Here is a 12,796-nt window from a genome sequence, read left to right on the forward strand (position 1 = left end):
ACGGGTCCTTCCAACTGATCCGCCCCACCTGTCACCAGCTCTACCCTCTGATCACAGGATCACAAACCTAAGACCACAGCAGTCTGCCACAAGTACATGCATTGGTCTTTCTGCCCCAAGAGGTTCTGGAACAACATTCAGGGAGTGTGGCTTCAGGATTTTGTCTGATTCTAATTTTGTTCCTTCCAAGTCCCAGCCTCTGAGCTACCGGAGCCAGTGTTGCGGAAGTGCCTTCCTGGCTATTTGGGGTCAGCTCTCAGCTTGGCTGGGAGTTTTGTACACTAGCCAGGCAGGGAAGTTGCTCTTTCTTGTGGTAAGATTTTTTTTTTTTCCCGGGGGGGGGGGGGGGGGTGGGGGGAGAGGGGCCCAGGCAGCTACACTGAGCCTTGGAGCTCCCGAAAGCTCCAAGCTATTCAGGGCTTAAGAACCAGGTAGGAAGACCTAAACTTATTGTAAGTGAACCTGCACAAGTGGCTGTGTGTGAGGCTGGTGTTGATAGACCTGACCTGGGGTGAGGGGTGGGGGAGGGGAGCCTGAGAAAAGCTAGGATGTTAATGGGCCAGTGAGGCATTGAATGTAAAAAGGTCAGTGATTCAATTTGGGGCTCCCAGTACCAATAAATATTGTCTCTTAGAGTTTGTTCTGAAGAAAGTAAGGGCTTGGCCCTGTAGAAAGTTGGCTGTGAAGGGTGGAAGGGGCAAGCCAGTACTGACCGGTGAGAGACTGATCTGTCTCATGCTTTAGCTGGCCTCAGTGGGGGGTGAGGTAGACAGTGGATCCCAGTGAGTTTGGAGAGGGGCCCTGGGAATTGTCTATGGTGAGCATTGGGTCAAGGGGCGGAACAGCCTGTTTGGGATCAGGATTCCTAGTTAAGAGAGAAAATGAAAGTGAAAATAGTTGGGAGCTTTCCTAGAAGCTGACCACTGCCTGCCCTTCCCAGAACGACTGTTAGCAAGCTAGCAAACGGGAGTGTTGCTTCCCAGGTAAGTCCCTGGCTCTTAGTCCGTTCTCTCCTTCCTAATGGGCAAGACTGGATTGGGGAACTGTTATAGAAGTGCTGTTTGGAGCTGGTATGAGAGAAAATTGTTAGGTAACACCAGCAGTGCCTTAAGTGCAGTCAGCCCAGCTAGTGGCTAGAGGCCTCCCCTCTAAACTAGGGAAGCTCAAATGGGTGTCAGTAACACTGCCAGAGGGAAAGAAAGAAGAACCTGAGATGGAGGGCTAGCAGACTTTTACTTACTTTTTCCAGAGGAAGTCACAGATACCAGACTTGCTTGCTCCTGATACATCATGACCATGAGACACTGCTGGACAGTAGGTGGGACATTGGGCTTTGTGGCTCCTAAAGGAATGGTGCGATGTGCTAACTTTGCTATCACCCCCCAGGAAGTTCCAACCAACTCCTACATTGCTCTAAGCTTCTGTGTAGCTACTTTGGTTCTGGCTCCATTTCAAGGCTCCTTTGCACTATGTTCCGCAGAGCCAAAGGGTGGGGGCTGAAGGGTCTCCACTCACTGATTCCTGGTGAGAAGTCTATCCCAACCCAAGTAGCTGTTTGTCCTTAACTAAGATAGGTGATAGGATACCGAGCTTGATTTTTATTTAGACCTGTAACTATTTGTTCCTCAGACCCCAGTTCTTGGTGGGTCCTGCTTCTGTATATCCATGTTGTCATTCTGGCCAGAGCGACATCTGTACCTCAGACAACTGCCACTCTCTTAACTGAAAGCTCAAAGGACCCATGCTCTTCTTGGTCTCCAGCAGTCCCAACTAAGCAGTACCCAGCGCTGAATGTGATCTGGCCAGAGAAAGAAGTGCCACTGAGTAAGGAACAAGTGTCATGGGAGCCCAAGAGGACACAGTTGTCAGAGGCAGGTTGTGAACACAGGGTTGGGTTGGCCTCCAACCTTGTCAGGTTGGGTACCTCCAACCTGACAAGAAGCACTAGCCAGGCCAACTTGGCTCTGTGTTTACCATTCTACTGCCCAGCTCCCCAGATGGTTCCTACAGAACTCAGACAGAGGCAATATAGAACCTCCCAGGGCTTTGGTTGCAAGATACTCCAGGGCACATAGCCCCTTTAACATTTTCCTATGTGGGTGGGATACAGGTATAAGAAGTTTCTGACTTATGACTAAGTGGAGCTTGGCAGGGTAAGGGCCTCTGTTTCATAGAATAACTAACAGTCAAATGTGCTCCTAGATGGAACGCTGACCTTGTCCTGTACTGCCTGCAGCCGCTTCCCCTACTTCAGCATCCTCTACTGGCTGGGCAATGGTTCCTTCATTGAGCACCTGCCAGGCGGGCTGAGGGAGAGTCACACAAGGTAAGGGTCATTGCAGTCAGGCTAGAAGAAAGACCTTCTCCTCCCCAGCCCCTGCAACCCTCTCATGATTTCCTTCTGCTCCTCTAGTCGAGAGCACAGGAATACAAGCACCTTGCTGCACAGGGCTTTGGTGCTGGAGGAACTGAGCCCCACCCTACGAAGTACCAACTTCTCCTGTTTGTTTGTGGATCCTGGACAGGTGGCCCAGTATCACATCATTCTGGCCCAGCTCTGGGTAAGGAACCTGAAAAAAGGCACCCAGGGAGCCGGGGGTGGTGGCGCACGCCTTTAATCCCAGCACTTGGGAGGCAGAGGCAGGCGAATTTCTGAGTTCGAGAGTTCGAGGCTAGCCTGGTCTACACAGTGAGTTCCAGGACAGCCAGGGCTACACAGAGAAACCCTGTCTCGAAAAACCAAAACAAACAAACAAACAAACAAATGGCACCCAGGGATGGGAGGAATACTACTACCTGGGGAAGAAAGGATTGGCTTTTCCAGTGCAACCTGTAAACTAGTGACTGTTTTGATATCAGCCAGAGATTTGGAAGCAGGGAACTTGGGACTGCAGTGACTCTTCCTTTTAGCTCTGACTGTGTGTGCATTTACTTTCTCCAGGATGGGTTGAAAACAGCCCCATCCCCTTCTCAAGAAACCCTCTCCAGCCACAGCCCAGGACCCAAATTAGCAGGCCCAGGGGTTGCATGAAGCCAACCACAGCATGACCCTGACTGGAGCCTGGCCCTCATCTACCTGGAGGGTGACGTCTACACCATAGGCTGTGATTGCTTCTCTACAGCTGAACCTCAAAACTCAAGCTTCATTTCTACCTAGATTATCATAGTAATTAAGCCCTTAGAGTTCCTCCTGCTTGTCCTTCTGTCCATCCATCCTGTTAACCTTTTCTAATGTCTTATTCATCCCACTGGTGTTCTGGAACCTCTGAGACCTGGTGACGCCTTAGCCAAGTGATAGCTCTGCTTACACTCAGCATGAGTTTGAGATGCCTGCCTGGCAGATTTCTCACATCCTGCACCAATCCAACAAGTGAACCCTGAAGCCTAGTTGAGATGTAACGTTGGCAACATCCACACTCAGCTCTGCCCACTATCTGCATTGACTTCAATCTTTACAGGTTTTTTTCCCCCTCCCTAGTTTGTCCCCAATGTACCGTTCCAAGGAAGGGATGGGACAATGGCTGCTTCAGTCCACAATTGTATCTGTCAGTCTGTGTCTCAGCAGGGTCCACGAGTCCTCATAAAGCTGCAGCATCTCAAGGTCTGATTTTTTTTTTTAAGGCCCTAGTACTGTCCTTAGGAACTCTGCCTGACTCGGAAGGGAACACAGAACACTGCCTCTTACCAAATATAAATTCAGAATAACATGAACCCCTGGAATATAAAATAGCCCATAATACTAGTTAGGAACAGGGGCCAGAAACACAGGCTCCAAAGAGCTGTAATTTCCCTCTTTTTTTCCTCATACTGACCCAAAGAGCTTAGCACTCAAGGGAGAAAAATAGACTTTATTTACAAGTAATAACATTTAGAAAAGATCCATCCCCGGCCCTTAAAAACCTTCCCATCATTCATATCCCACCCCAGTGCAAGTCTGGGGAAGGTGAAGTATGAGCTGCCATTGAAGGCTGCCCCCTATCCCACCCCTGAGACCCAGGACCTATCTGTCCTGGAAAAAAGCATCCTCCAGGCAGCTGTATATGGAAGTAGGTAAGAACTGAGGTTCCTACCAGGTCATGCCCAATCCTGGGCTTCAAGAGCAAAGACCCCTGCTAGGCCCAGCCACCAGGAACAGCAGGAAAACAAAGCCTGCTTCTCCAATGGTCCCTTCTAGGTCCAGAGACTAAGGAAGACTGGGCTCAGGAATCCAGTCTCAAATCTAGTTATGATGGAAAAGTAGACTTTTCCAAAACAAGAGGGAAAAAAATCAGGAGGCAAGATAGGGAGAAGACCACACACTTTCCAAGCTCCAAGCCTCCTGGGCCAGCTCTGAAATATGCCTAGAAGGCACCAGTAAAGTCCAGGTACCAGGCCAGGGTGTAGGCAAACATCGTCGTCTCTGGGAGGGCTGGCCGCCATTGGCCTGGGAGCTGAGAGAAGGCACTGAGGGACAGTAGAAGGAAAAGGACCAGGCAAGGTCAGTGCTGACAACGCAGGTGGGGCCATGCGAGCACTGGTATTGACTCTTTAATGCTTTGCCTGAAAAAGAAAGACAGTCACTTGGCCAGATTAAGTCTTGTGTTGCCAACCTATTGACTAGTTCAGAAAACCCCTGGCTTATTTCTTCCTTTGTGGGGTTCCATAAACACCTACCAGTTGTTAGCCACACCTAAGAAATGTGAGATCCTCAACTATGAATGGCTAACCAAGACAGAGGGTACCTCTTGTGCCCCCACCCTCCTCCAGTGGTTTCGCTTGACCCTGCCTGGGATGCTGCCCTATAGAGTATCTAGGGATGGTTTTCCTTTTAAGGCGTTACCTTGCCCTTGGTCCGGGGAGTGGCAGCAGCAGTAGCAGCTGTGGTGGTGGCAATGCGTGGAGAGCGGCGGGTTCCACTGCGAGGATTGGGGGAGACCTTCGCTGGGGTCTTCTTCGAAGCTCCTCGCCTTAGAAGACTATTCCCCAGCTTCTTGGGTGTGTTGAGGATGCTGAAAGCCATCGACTGGCGACGGTCCGCCTGTGGGGAGGGAGGGTCTGTCAGCCTGCTACTCTGGGGCTCTGCCAGCAAGGCTTCACTTGGCCTTCCTTCTCCCTGCTCGGTCCTGGACTAACCTGTTTGAGAACTGGAGCTGCTTTCTTCTGGGTGTCAGCAGTGCCACTCTGCTTACGTCCTTCATGCCGGTCCCTGGGAGTCATGGGGCGTGGAAAGCAGCTGGTAGCTTTCTTGGACTGTGAGCCAGAGGACAGTTAGGTAGATAATGGCAAAAGGACATGCCTTCCCCAGCTCTGACAGAGGCCCTTCCAACAGTCTGTACATCTGCCCTTGGAAAGAGACTTTGCCCCAGTTCACTGCTAAGATTTGGTGAGCTGGTGCATGCCTGGGTGCAGTGCAGAGAACAAAGCATCACCTACCTCAGGAGTGCCAGGGCCCTGGTGGGTCTCTGAGGAAACCCGTTTGCGCTGCTGCCTGGTAGTGATGCCAGCACCCTCAGCAATCTGAGTTGGCTGCATGCTGGCTCTGCGCAAGGTTTCCCGGGGGTCTCCAGTTTTCATCTCCTCATCAGTGATGGTGGCCAGGCTCAGGGTAGGCTGCATGGGACAAGAGGCAACAGTCAATGGGCCCCAACTGTACAGAGCAAGAACTAGGGCTAAAGCTGGATCTTTAAAATGCCTTCCTTCCTGTTGTTCATGTCTGCTATACCTAATGAATAGCTAACAGTCCCAAGCACAGTCGAATCTGACTTCACACCTGAGTGACAGCTGCTAGCTATTCCATGTGGAAGCATGACAGTGACCTTCCCAGTAGACCCAAAACCCAGGATAGATATTCAGGTTAGACACTAAAGTCAGTGTGGGAGGTCTTGAGGTGACCTCACATCTTACCCTGGACTCCAGAGGGTAGCAGGTCTTCAGGTGTGGGGGACAAACTCGGTTGCGCTGCTGCAACTCTGCGATGCGGTTCCAGTCATCCAGCTGCTCGGGCTCATCCTGGCAAGTGCCCATATAGAAGCTATTTCTTCCTATGGAAGGCAGAAAGTTAGGGCAAACACGGCTGCAAGTACACTGTCTACTAATCTGGCCAGGCCTATGTTACCACTGTTCCCTCCCATCTTCCTGAGGGGCTTTAGGCTGGATACACAAGTTCTGTTCTGTAATGATGTTGCAAAGCAAAAGTGGCACACCAAACCATGGCACTCTCTCGGGGGAGATCAGAAGAGCTCATGACCAGAGGCTGCAGCATCTTATTCACCTGCCAAGGCTTAGTGCCCCATGCCAAGAGAAACTGAGGGTCATGAATTGATAACCAGGGAGGGTCTTTACATCCTAAGGGCAACTTCCAAGAAATTACTGGGCAGCCTGACTTCTCCAAGCCCTCTATTTCCCAGAAAGCAGCCTGGAGGACTCCCATAAGTATCAACTCACACTGGCAACTGTGTGGGAATCTTAACAAACTGGTGAGCATCCCTGGTTCAGACTGTTCCCTTGTAGTCCTAGGATGGGCACAGGTGAGGGAGGGGCAGCAATTCTGGCATAGGAAGGCAGCAAGGAGGCCTGCCTTGAGCTTTTGGAAGCTTGCCTCTTCCCTACATCAAGATCTACTTCCAGTCTAGTTTGGGATTCTGGAAGATTCCTGCAGTCCCCTCACCTTGGGGAGCCCCACTGGACATCCTGGCCTGGGAGCGACGAGCAGAGCTTCGGGTGGTAGGCCGGTAGCCAGGCAGTGTGAGCAAAGCAGAGTTGCCATCATCAGGTGAACCTAAGCGGGCCAGAGACTGAGTGGAGGAAGTGGCTCGCAAGTTGGCCTGGGAAGCAGGGGCAGATTGCGTGCTGTAGAAGGACGAGTTGGCACTGTCTGGCTCTTCCAATTCTAGCTTCTGGAAGGACAAATCATTGCAATAACACTATAAAACAGTACCACCTCCCTCTGCCCTAAAGCTCTCAGATACCACACTGCTTAAAAAAGGTCTTTACATTCCAAGTATGTAAACAGGCCATACAGCCAGAAGCATCTTGAAAAATGCTGGAAGTTGCCGAGACTTTTCTACCCACAACATTTTGAAGGAAACATTATTGGCCTATTTCAGAGATAAAAGCAAGGTAAGTAACTTCTAGTCACACAGCTAGGAAGTAGCTAGGTTAAGAGCCAGAACTCTTACCTCCTAAGCTATCTAAGCTAAGCTAGGTGGACTCTGCCCATAACCTCTGCTGTCTCTGGACCCAAGGTTCCCAGGGTCTGAATATCATCTACATTCTCCCCAAATTCTCAGTAGTAGAGAGCATAAAAGTACCTTTCCATTTATTTCCCCAACCCACTAGAGATGACAGAGAGTGAGCAGACCATTGAGAACCACACCAAGCTACATCCTGGCTGCATGGGGGTTCCAAAGGCTCAGGATTAGCTGCTATTTCCTATATATTGCTCTGTCTTCCTGTCAGGCAGGAGAGATGGCTCTGGTTAAGAGCACCGACTGCTCTTGAGTTCAATTCCCAGCAACCTCATGGTGTCTCATGACCATCTGTAATAGGATCTGATTCTGTCTTCTGGTGTGCATGAAACCTGCACAATTGTACATATAAAATAAATCTAAAAAGAAAAGAGACCCTAAACAAATCTATACCTTTTTTTAAAAGATGTTGATTATCCCTGAGTGTTCCTGATCTATGACCCCTGGATAGGAAACGGTGTTAATATCCAGCGCCCAGTAGCCTAACCTTGGTCATAGTAATATTGATGATCTGTGTGGTACGCCGGCGAGCAGAGCGGGTCTTACGGCCAGAGTCAGGGAAGGGGTCCCCCAGAGAATCCAGGCTGGTCTCCAAGGGGGCCTGACCCCGAGCAGGAATGGGGGTGAAGTAGAGACTCTCCAGGGATTCCACTTTGGGGGGCAGGCGTTGGGAGATGGGTGAGGCTGGCTCTCCAGGGACACTGGTACCATCTGGTTGGGTACGAGGCAGCTTGCTGTAGAAAAAGCAATTTGCTGAGCTGCAGATCCTGAACTAGAAGACATATCTGTTTCTTTGCCCCAAACTGTTACACTTATTACAGGGAAATGTGGTAAAGCACACCACCGCTGGTCTTTCAGAGATAGAAAAGGGCCTTGTTGGGGCCTTTGTGTCCACTCTTGGCTGCTCCTAACCCTTTATACCAGCAGTTCTCAGATCTCTCTACCTCAGCCCAAACGCTGCTCTGCAGTCAGACAGCTATGGGCCCAGACCTCCCCAGATGCCACAGATGTTCCAGCATCAGCAGGTCTACTCTAAGCCCCTCTGCGAGTCTTCCTCCTGTACTACGCAGGGACACCTTCGCAGGCTGCCAGGCAATGAACGTGGATGTAATTTGACCTCTTCTACCAAACACAGTCAGTCAACCTTCTCAGAAGCTCTCCTTGCCACACACGCCCCATGTACACTCCATTCCTTCCGCCTCAGCTCATCTCACCTAGACTTAGACTGCCATGAGAGACACTGCAGAGGAGTGACAAGCAAGAACTCAGGACAGACTGCCAGGTTCAAACCTGGCTCTATCACTGGATCCCTCTAAAGCCCAGTTCTATCTGTTTAAGGAGATACAATGAACAGAGCCTACGATGGTTGCTAAGGGGAAATGAAGTTGTAGCTGTTCCAAGAACTCAGAACACTGGCACACAGTGCAGTACATGTTTGATAGAAACATTAACCGTACTGCTAACCTTGACTTCAATACTGTCAGCAAACTCTAAGATGCAAATCCAACCTGTAGTCCTCAAATTCAGCACTTGTGAAGCTTGTCAGTCTTTAGTCCAGCCTCTAGGCTCTCGGGCGGGCCTACTGGGCCTTGCATTACAGGCTGCTCATCCACCTCTGCACACTCCTGTAGATTTTATCAAAGCTCATAAAAGCTTTCACCAAGGCTTTCCTAACTGTTCCACCTCTTTTTCACTTCTACTGTGCCCTAAGCAGGCATCTGTCAAGAACCACAGGCTCGAACAGCATGCACTCAGTGAACAGGATAGAAGAGAGGCATGTCTCCTGACCTAGCAACACTGCATGGGGTTCCCTCCTCCAAGCTCAGATCCAGGCTGTCAATACTTAAGTCCAGCTGGGGTTTCACTGGAGGCTCACGGCTCTTTAAGGCATCAGTTGCCACCTGGAATTTTCCCAAGTCTCGAAGCTGCTGGTCTGCATGGGCAACCTAGGAAGTAAAATAAAGAGAAGTCTCGAGCTGCCTCGCCTTGGAGAGGTGGTATGGAGTGCAACAGGACAGAGGTGATGTGCTTCTGTTTAAAGCAGATGCTTACCTGAGCCTCCAGGCTTCGCATCTGGGCTGTAAGGTGACGGCAAGCCTGTTCAGCTTCCTTGGTCTTCAGCCCTGCTTGTTGCAGCTCACGGCCGAGACGGTCGGCTTCAGATCGCAGCTCCTTGTTCTCCTTCTGCAGCTGCTCCAGGTCTTGAAGCTGTTCCTGCAGCTCTTGGTTCTGCTGCTTCTTGGCATCATAATGGGTCTTAGCTTTCTCCATCTGTGTGGACAGACAGGGTGTGTGTATGTAGCAGAGCCTAACAATGGTCAGGAAGAAGGGCAGAGCGAGCAGGACAGCTACTGGCCCCTCACCTGTAGCTTGTAATGTTCAGCTGCCTGCTCCTTCTGGCTCAGCTGGGCTTGCAGCTCATTCAGTTGGGTCTGGAGGCGCTGGACCTCCTGCTGGCTTTCACCTCCCTGGGCCTGGAAAGCCTGAGAAGTCAATCAAAACAAGGAAAACTCTGATTACTCTACCCAAACCCACTGGCCTGCTCTTGCTGCTCAGTCTCCATGGTGCTTCAGAGTCCTTCTCAGGACACTAAGGACACCTCAGCCCAATACACACATCCCCCTCCCCCCCAACTGTAGCATACAAAAACAATTACATTCTCCCTCCCAGACCTTCCTATGGACACCCTGCTGACCATCTGCTGGCTCTGATACTTCTCACAGTTCTGCCTGCCATATATGAGGCCAAGCACCAAGTATCTCACCCCCTGTACAAGTACATTATCTCCCAAGGGAACAGAAACTGATCTTCAGAGAATACCCTGGTATAGAGCACAGTGGGAGACAGCTGTATGTGCACGTCAATGACAGGAACTCACTCTTCCAAACCACTCACTTTTATCCTTGTTTTAGAGAAGAAAAGAGCTCAGAGATTTAGGCAAACTGGCCAAGGTCCAAAACTGTGGGGCTGGCTCCTTTACGATGCCAGCACTGCCTCCTAAGGGGACCAGAACTACTCAAGAGCAGGCCAGCAGCTAATTCCGTTACCTGCAACATCAGCTTGGCTTACTACAGGTACTAGGTGGATGCATCCCACCAATAGTCTCCTACATCTGCTGGTTCATCACAACCCCTAAAAAGGAACATGATGAACCTACTTATTGTTCACAACAGACCATGGGCAAGGAAGTGAGAAGAAAAACTGGAGCTCAGAGCTCCTCTACCTAGGACCCACTATGTGCTACACAAGTCCCAGTGGAACTGGTGCCTAATCTGTTGCCCTTAACTAAGGGATGGGAAGCTTAGAGCTACAAAAAGCAAACACTAGAACATAGAAGGTAACAGAATGAGAAGCGTTAAAAAGTGTTAACTGCAGTGGTCATCATTGCACACACCGAGTAATCCCAGTACTCTAGGCTGTATAATAGACCCTGTCTCCTATCCCAAGGTGGGGCGGGCGGAAATGCATTGTTGACACTCTCAGCTGTTGAACCCCAACTACTTAAAACAGGGCTTTTCCACAGAACTTTCCGGGATGGAGGAATTTGTCCTATTCTGTCTTGTAGTCATTAGCCATTCACCTACTGACTGGGAAAATGTGGCTAGGGTAAGTCAAGAACTAAAAAAATTTCCCCTCTGTTTTGAACTGCTGGAAACTGAACCTAAGGTTTTCTATGCACCAAGTAGTGCTCTACCACTGAACTATATCTATGCCTTGATTTTTTTTTTTTTTTTAAATGAAAAGCATAGTGGCTGTAATAGAGAGAGAGGGCCTTTCTGTAAAAGATCCCTGAAGACAAAGCCAAGGTTTCTAAGGCCCAGGATGGGTTCCTGGGTAACCAGGCCTACCAGGGAGCTCCTGGTCTGGTCCCATACTAACATTGCCCAAGGGCTTAGAGAAGATGTTCCTCCACCCTGTCATTCTGAGGCAGTCAGAGGACAGGTCTGTCACATATCTGTTCCCACCTTTAGCTTCTGTTGCTGCACCTTGCTGGCTTGGTCATACTCTGTCAGCTTCTTACTCAGTTCTTCCACCTGAGGAACAGAAAAAAACAAGATGAAAATGTAATGGCTAATCTTGGTTTTCAACTAGACTACATATGCAAACAGCTTAAACCCAACCAACTGGGCACAGATATGAGGGATTTTCTTGATTGGATCATTTGAGGTGATCATGATTTGAGGTGATCATTAAGGAAAATCCACCTTAAATCTGGGCCACACCTTCTGGTGGCAGCCCACAAAAAAGGACATAGAAGGAAGTTTGTGTTCTTTGCATGCTTACCCTCACTCTCTTGTTCTGGATATGCATAACCAGTGTAAAGATTTCTAAGTGTGCCTTGGAAGAATTAAAACCAAAATTCAAGTCCTAGCCTCAGAAGATGTCCACAGTTAAATTAAGGGCATTTATTGGTTAAGGAATGTGATCCTGTAATTTGGGATGGCAAGACAACACTGCTGTTTCTCAGGGCCCACTAATAATTTATAACCAAACTTAAAACTAAGCAGGCTCCTACAGGTTAATAAGGAGGTGTACAACACCACTAAGGAGCTAAAATGACTTTTAGCTAATTCATTCAAGTATTAAGTCTGCGGAATTTGTGCGGATATGGATTTTAAGGGTGTGGGATATGGTGCAAGGAACATTACAACAGATCAAACTGAGTTTACTGATATAGGCCCATGGAGTAGAGACTGTGAATTTAATATGAAAGCATGCACAGTTTTTAAAAAGAAGTGTCAAAAGTTTGATGAAGTATCTGTCAAAAGATGACCTACTGACAGGGAGCTGTAGGAACCTTACCTCCCTGGGATTCATGCTGATGACTACTTTAAAAGCTCAGGGAAATTGTGATGCTTGAATGGGTATGGTGTGTAAAACTAGACCCTCCACAACAGAAAGGCCCAGAAGACATGCCCTAAAACAAATGAAAGAAAGGCTAAGCTGGATTGTGGCAATAGGGAATCTTGGCCAGTGAACCAGACTTGAACCTGTTTGAAGACACTGAACACCTTGAGTGAAGGGATAGCCAGATCCCCTGAAAGAAGAACCTTGATAAAACACACAAAAGTCCAGTCCTTCCCCAGAAAGCCCTGTGGCCTTTTACAAGGGTAACTATACACCGGAGAAAGGAAACAGCCTGACTTTCTGGGTCTACTGGATACTGGTTCTAAATTAATGCTGATTCTAGAAGATCCCAAGAAACACTGTGGCCGTCCTGTTATGGCAGGAGCTTATGGAGGTCAGGTGATTAATGGAGTTTGGGCTGAAGTCCAATTCATCATGGGTCCAGTATTTCCCCAAACTCATCCTGTGGTTGTTTTTCCAGTTCCAGAATGTATAATTGGGTTAGATATACTCAGAAGCTGGTAAAATTCCCACAGTGCTTCTCTAATCTGTGGAGCAAGGGCTACAACAGTTGCAAAGGTCAAATGTTAGCCATTAAGAGTGGCCTCTACCAGGGAAAGATGCAGAGGTGCCGATTCCCACCACATCTCCCTTAAACTCTGATCTGGCCAGTACAGAAGACAGATGGATCATGGAGAATGACAGTGACTCCAAATGCAGCT

At 49.1% G+C, this 12,796-nt stretch overlaps 2 protein-coding genes across 9 annotated transcripts in view; one reads left to right on the top strand and one right to left on the bottom strand.

Moving 5' to 3' along the window:
- The first annotated feature begins 294 nt into the window (after positions 1 to 294).
- Positions 295 to 3,600, top strand: Il18bp (interleukin 18 binding protein). Of its 5 annotated transcripts, none has more exons than XM_028781509.1 (7): positions 297 to 313; positions 941 to 983; positions 1,250 to 1,318; positions 1,630 to 1,824; positions 2,203 to 2,326; positions 2,414 to 2,561; positions 2,942 to 3,600. In XM_028781509.1, exons 3-7 carry the CDS (start codon positions 1,291 to 1,293, stop codon positions 3,029 to 3,031), a joined length of 585 nt encoding a protein of 194 aa, XP_028637342.1. In that variant the 5' UTR covers positions 297 to 313; positions 941 to 983; positions 1,250 to 1,290; the 3' UTR covers positions 3,032 to 3,600. The 5 variants fall into 5 exon arrangements, with proteins under 5 accessions (XP_028637345.1, XP_028637342.1, XP_028637341.1 ...); XM_028781508.1 differs by lacking the exon at positions 297 to 313 and adding an exon at positions 370 to 431; XM_028781512.1 differs by lacking the exon at positions 941 to 983 and having other exon boundaries at positions 295 to 313.
- A 227-nt stretch (positions 3,601 to 3,827) lies between these two features.
- The window catches only part of Numa1 (nuclear mitotic apparatus protein 1), a 74,819-nt gene continuing 65,850 nt past the window's right edge, over positions 3,828 to 12,796 (bottom strand). For all 4 annotated transcript variants that reach the window (XM_028781503.1, XM_028781502.1, XM_028781505.1 and 1 more), the window contains exons 16-26: positions 11,192 to 11,260; positions 9,590 to 9,709; positions 9,279 to 9,497; positions 9,015 to 9,172; positions 7,714 to 7,960; positions 6,647 to 6,875; positions 5,884 to 6,020; positions 5,413 to 5,589; positions 5,113 to 5,229; positions 4,820 to 5,017; positions 3,828 to 4,539 (exon numbers count right to left, since the gene is read on the bottom strand). In XM_028781503.1, the coding sequence (XP_028637336.1) occupies positions 4,528 to 4,539; positions 4,820 to 5,017; positions 5,113 to 5,229; positions 5,413 to 5,589; positions 5,884 to 6,020; positions 6,647 to 6,875; positions 7,714 to 7,960; positions 9,015 to 9,172; positions 9,279 to 9,497; positions 9,590 to 9,709; positions 11,192 to 11,260 (1,683 nt within the window). In that variant the 3' untranslated portion in view covers positions 3,828 to 4,527. The remainder of the gene's footprint in view (positions 4,540 to 4,819; positions 5,018 to 5,112; positions 5,230 to 5,412; positions 5,590 to 5,883; positions 6,021 to 6,646; positions 6,876 to 7,713; positions 7,961 to 9,014; positions 9,173 to 9,278; positions 9,498 to 9,589; positions 9,710 to 11,191; positions 11,261 to 12,796) is intronic.

This window comes from Grammomys surdaster, unplaced genomic scaffold (genome assembly GCF_004785775.1).
Source record: "Grammomys surdaster isolate TR1022 unplaced genomic scaffold, NIH_TR_1.0 458, whole genome shotgun sequence".
NCBI classification, from domain to species: domain Eukaryota; kingdom Metazoa; phylum Chordata; class Mammalia; order Rodentia; family Muridae; genus Grammomys; species Grammomys surdaster.

What these genes read in the sequence shown, in the direction of transcription:
- Il18bp (XM_028781512.1), top strand. Translation starts at nt 1,291, where the DNA reads ATGACCATGAGACACTGCTGGACAGTAG. An exon ending in GAGACACTGCTGGACAGTAG is followed by an intron (nt 1,319 to 1,629) that starts GTGGGACATTGG and finishes TTTGTTCCTCAG; the next exon opens with ACCCCAGTTCTTGGTGGGTC. An exon ending in AGAGAAAGAAGTGCCACTGA is followed by an intron (nt 1,825 to 2,202) that starts GTAAGGAACAAG and finishes ATGTGCTCCTAG; the next exon opens with ATGGAACGCTGACCTTGTCC.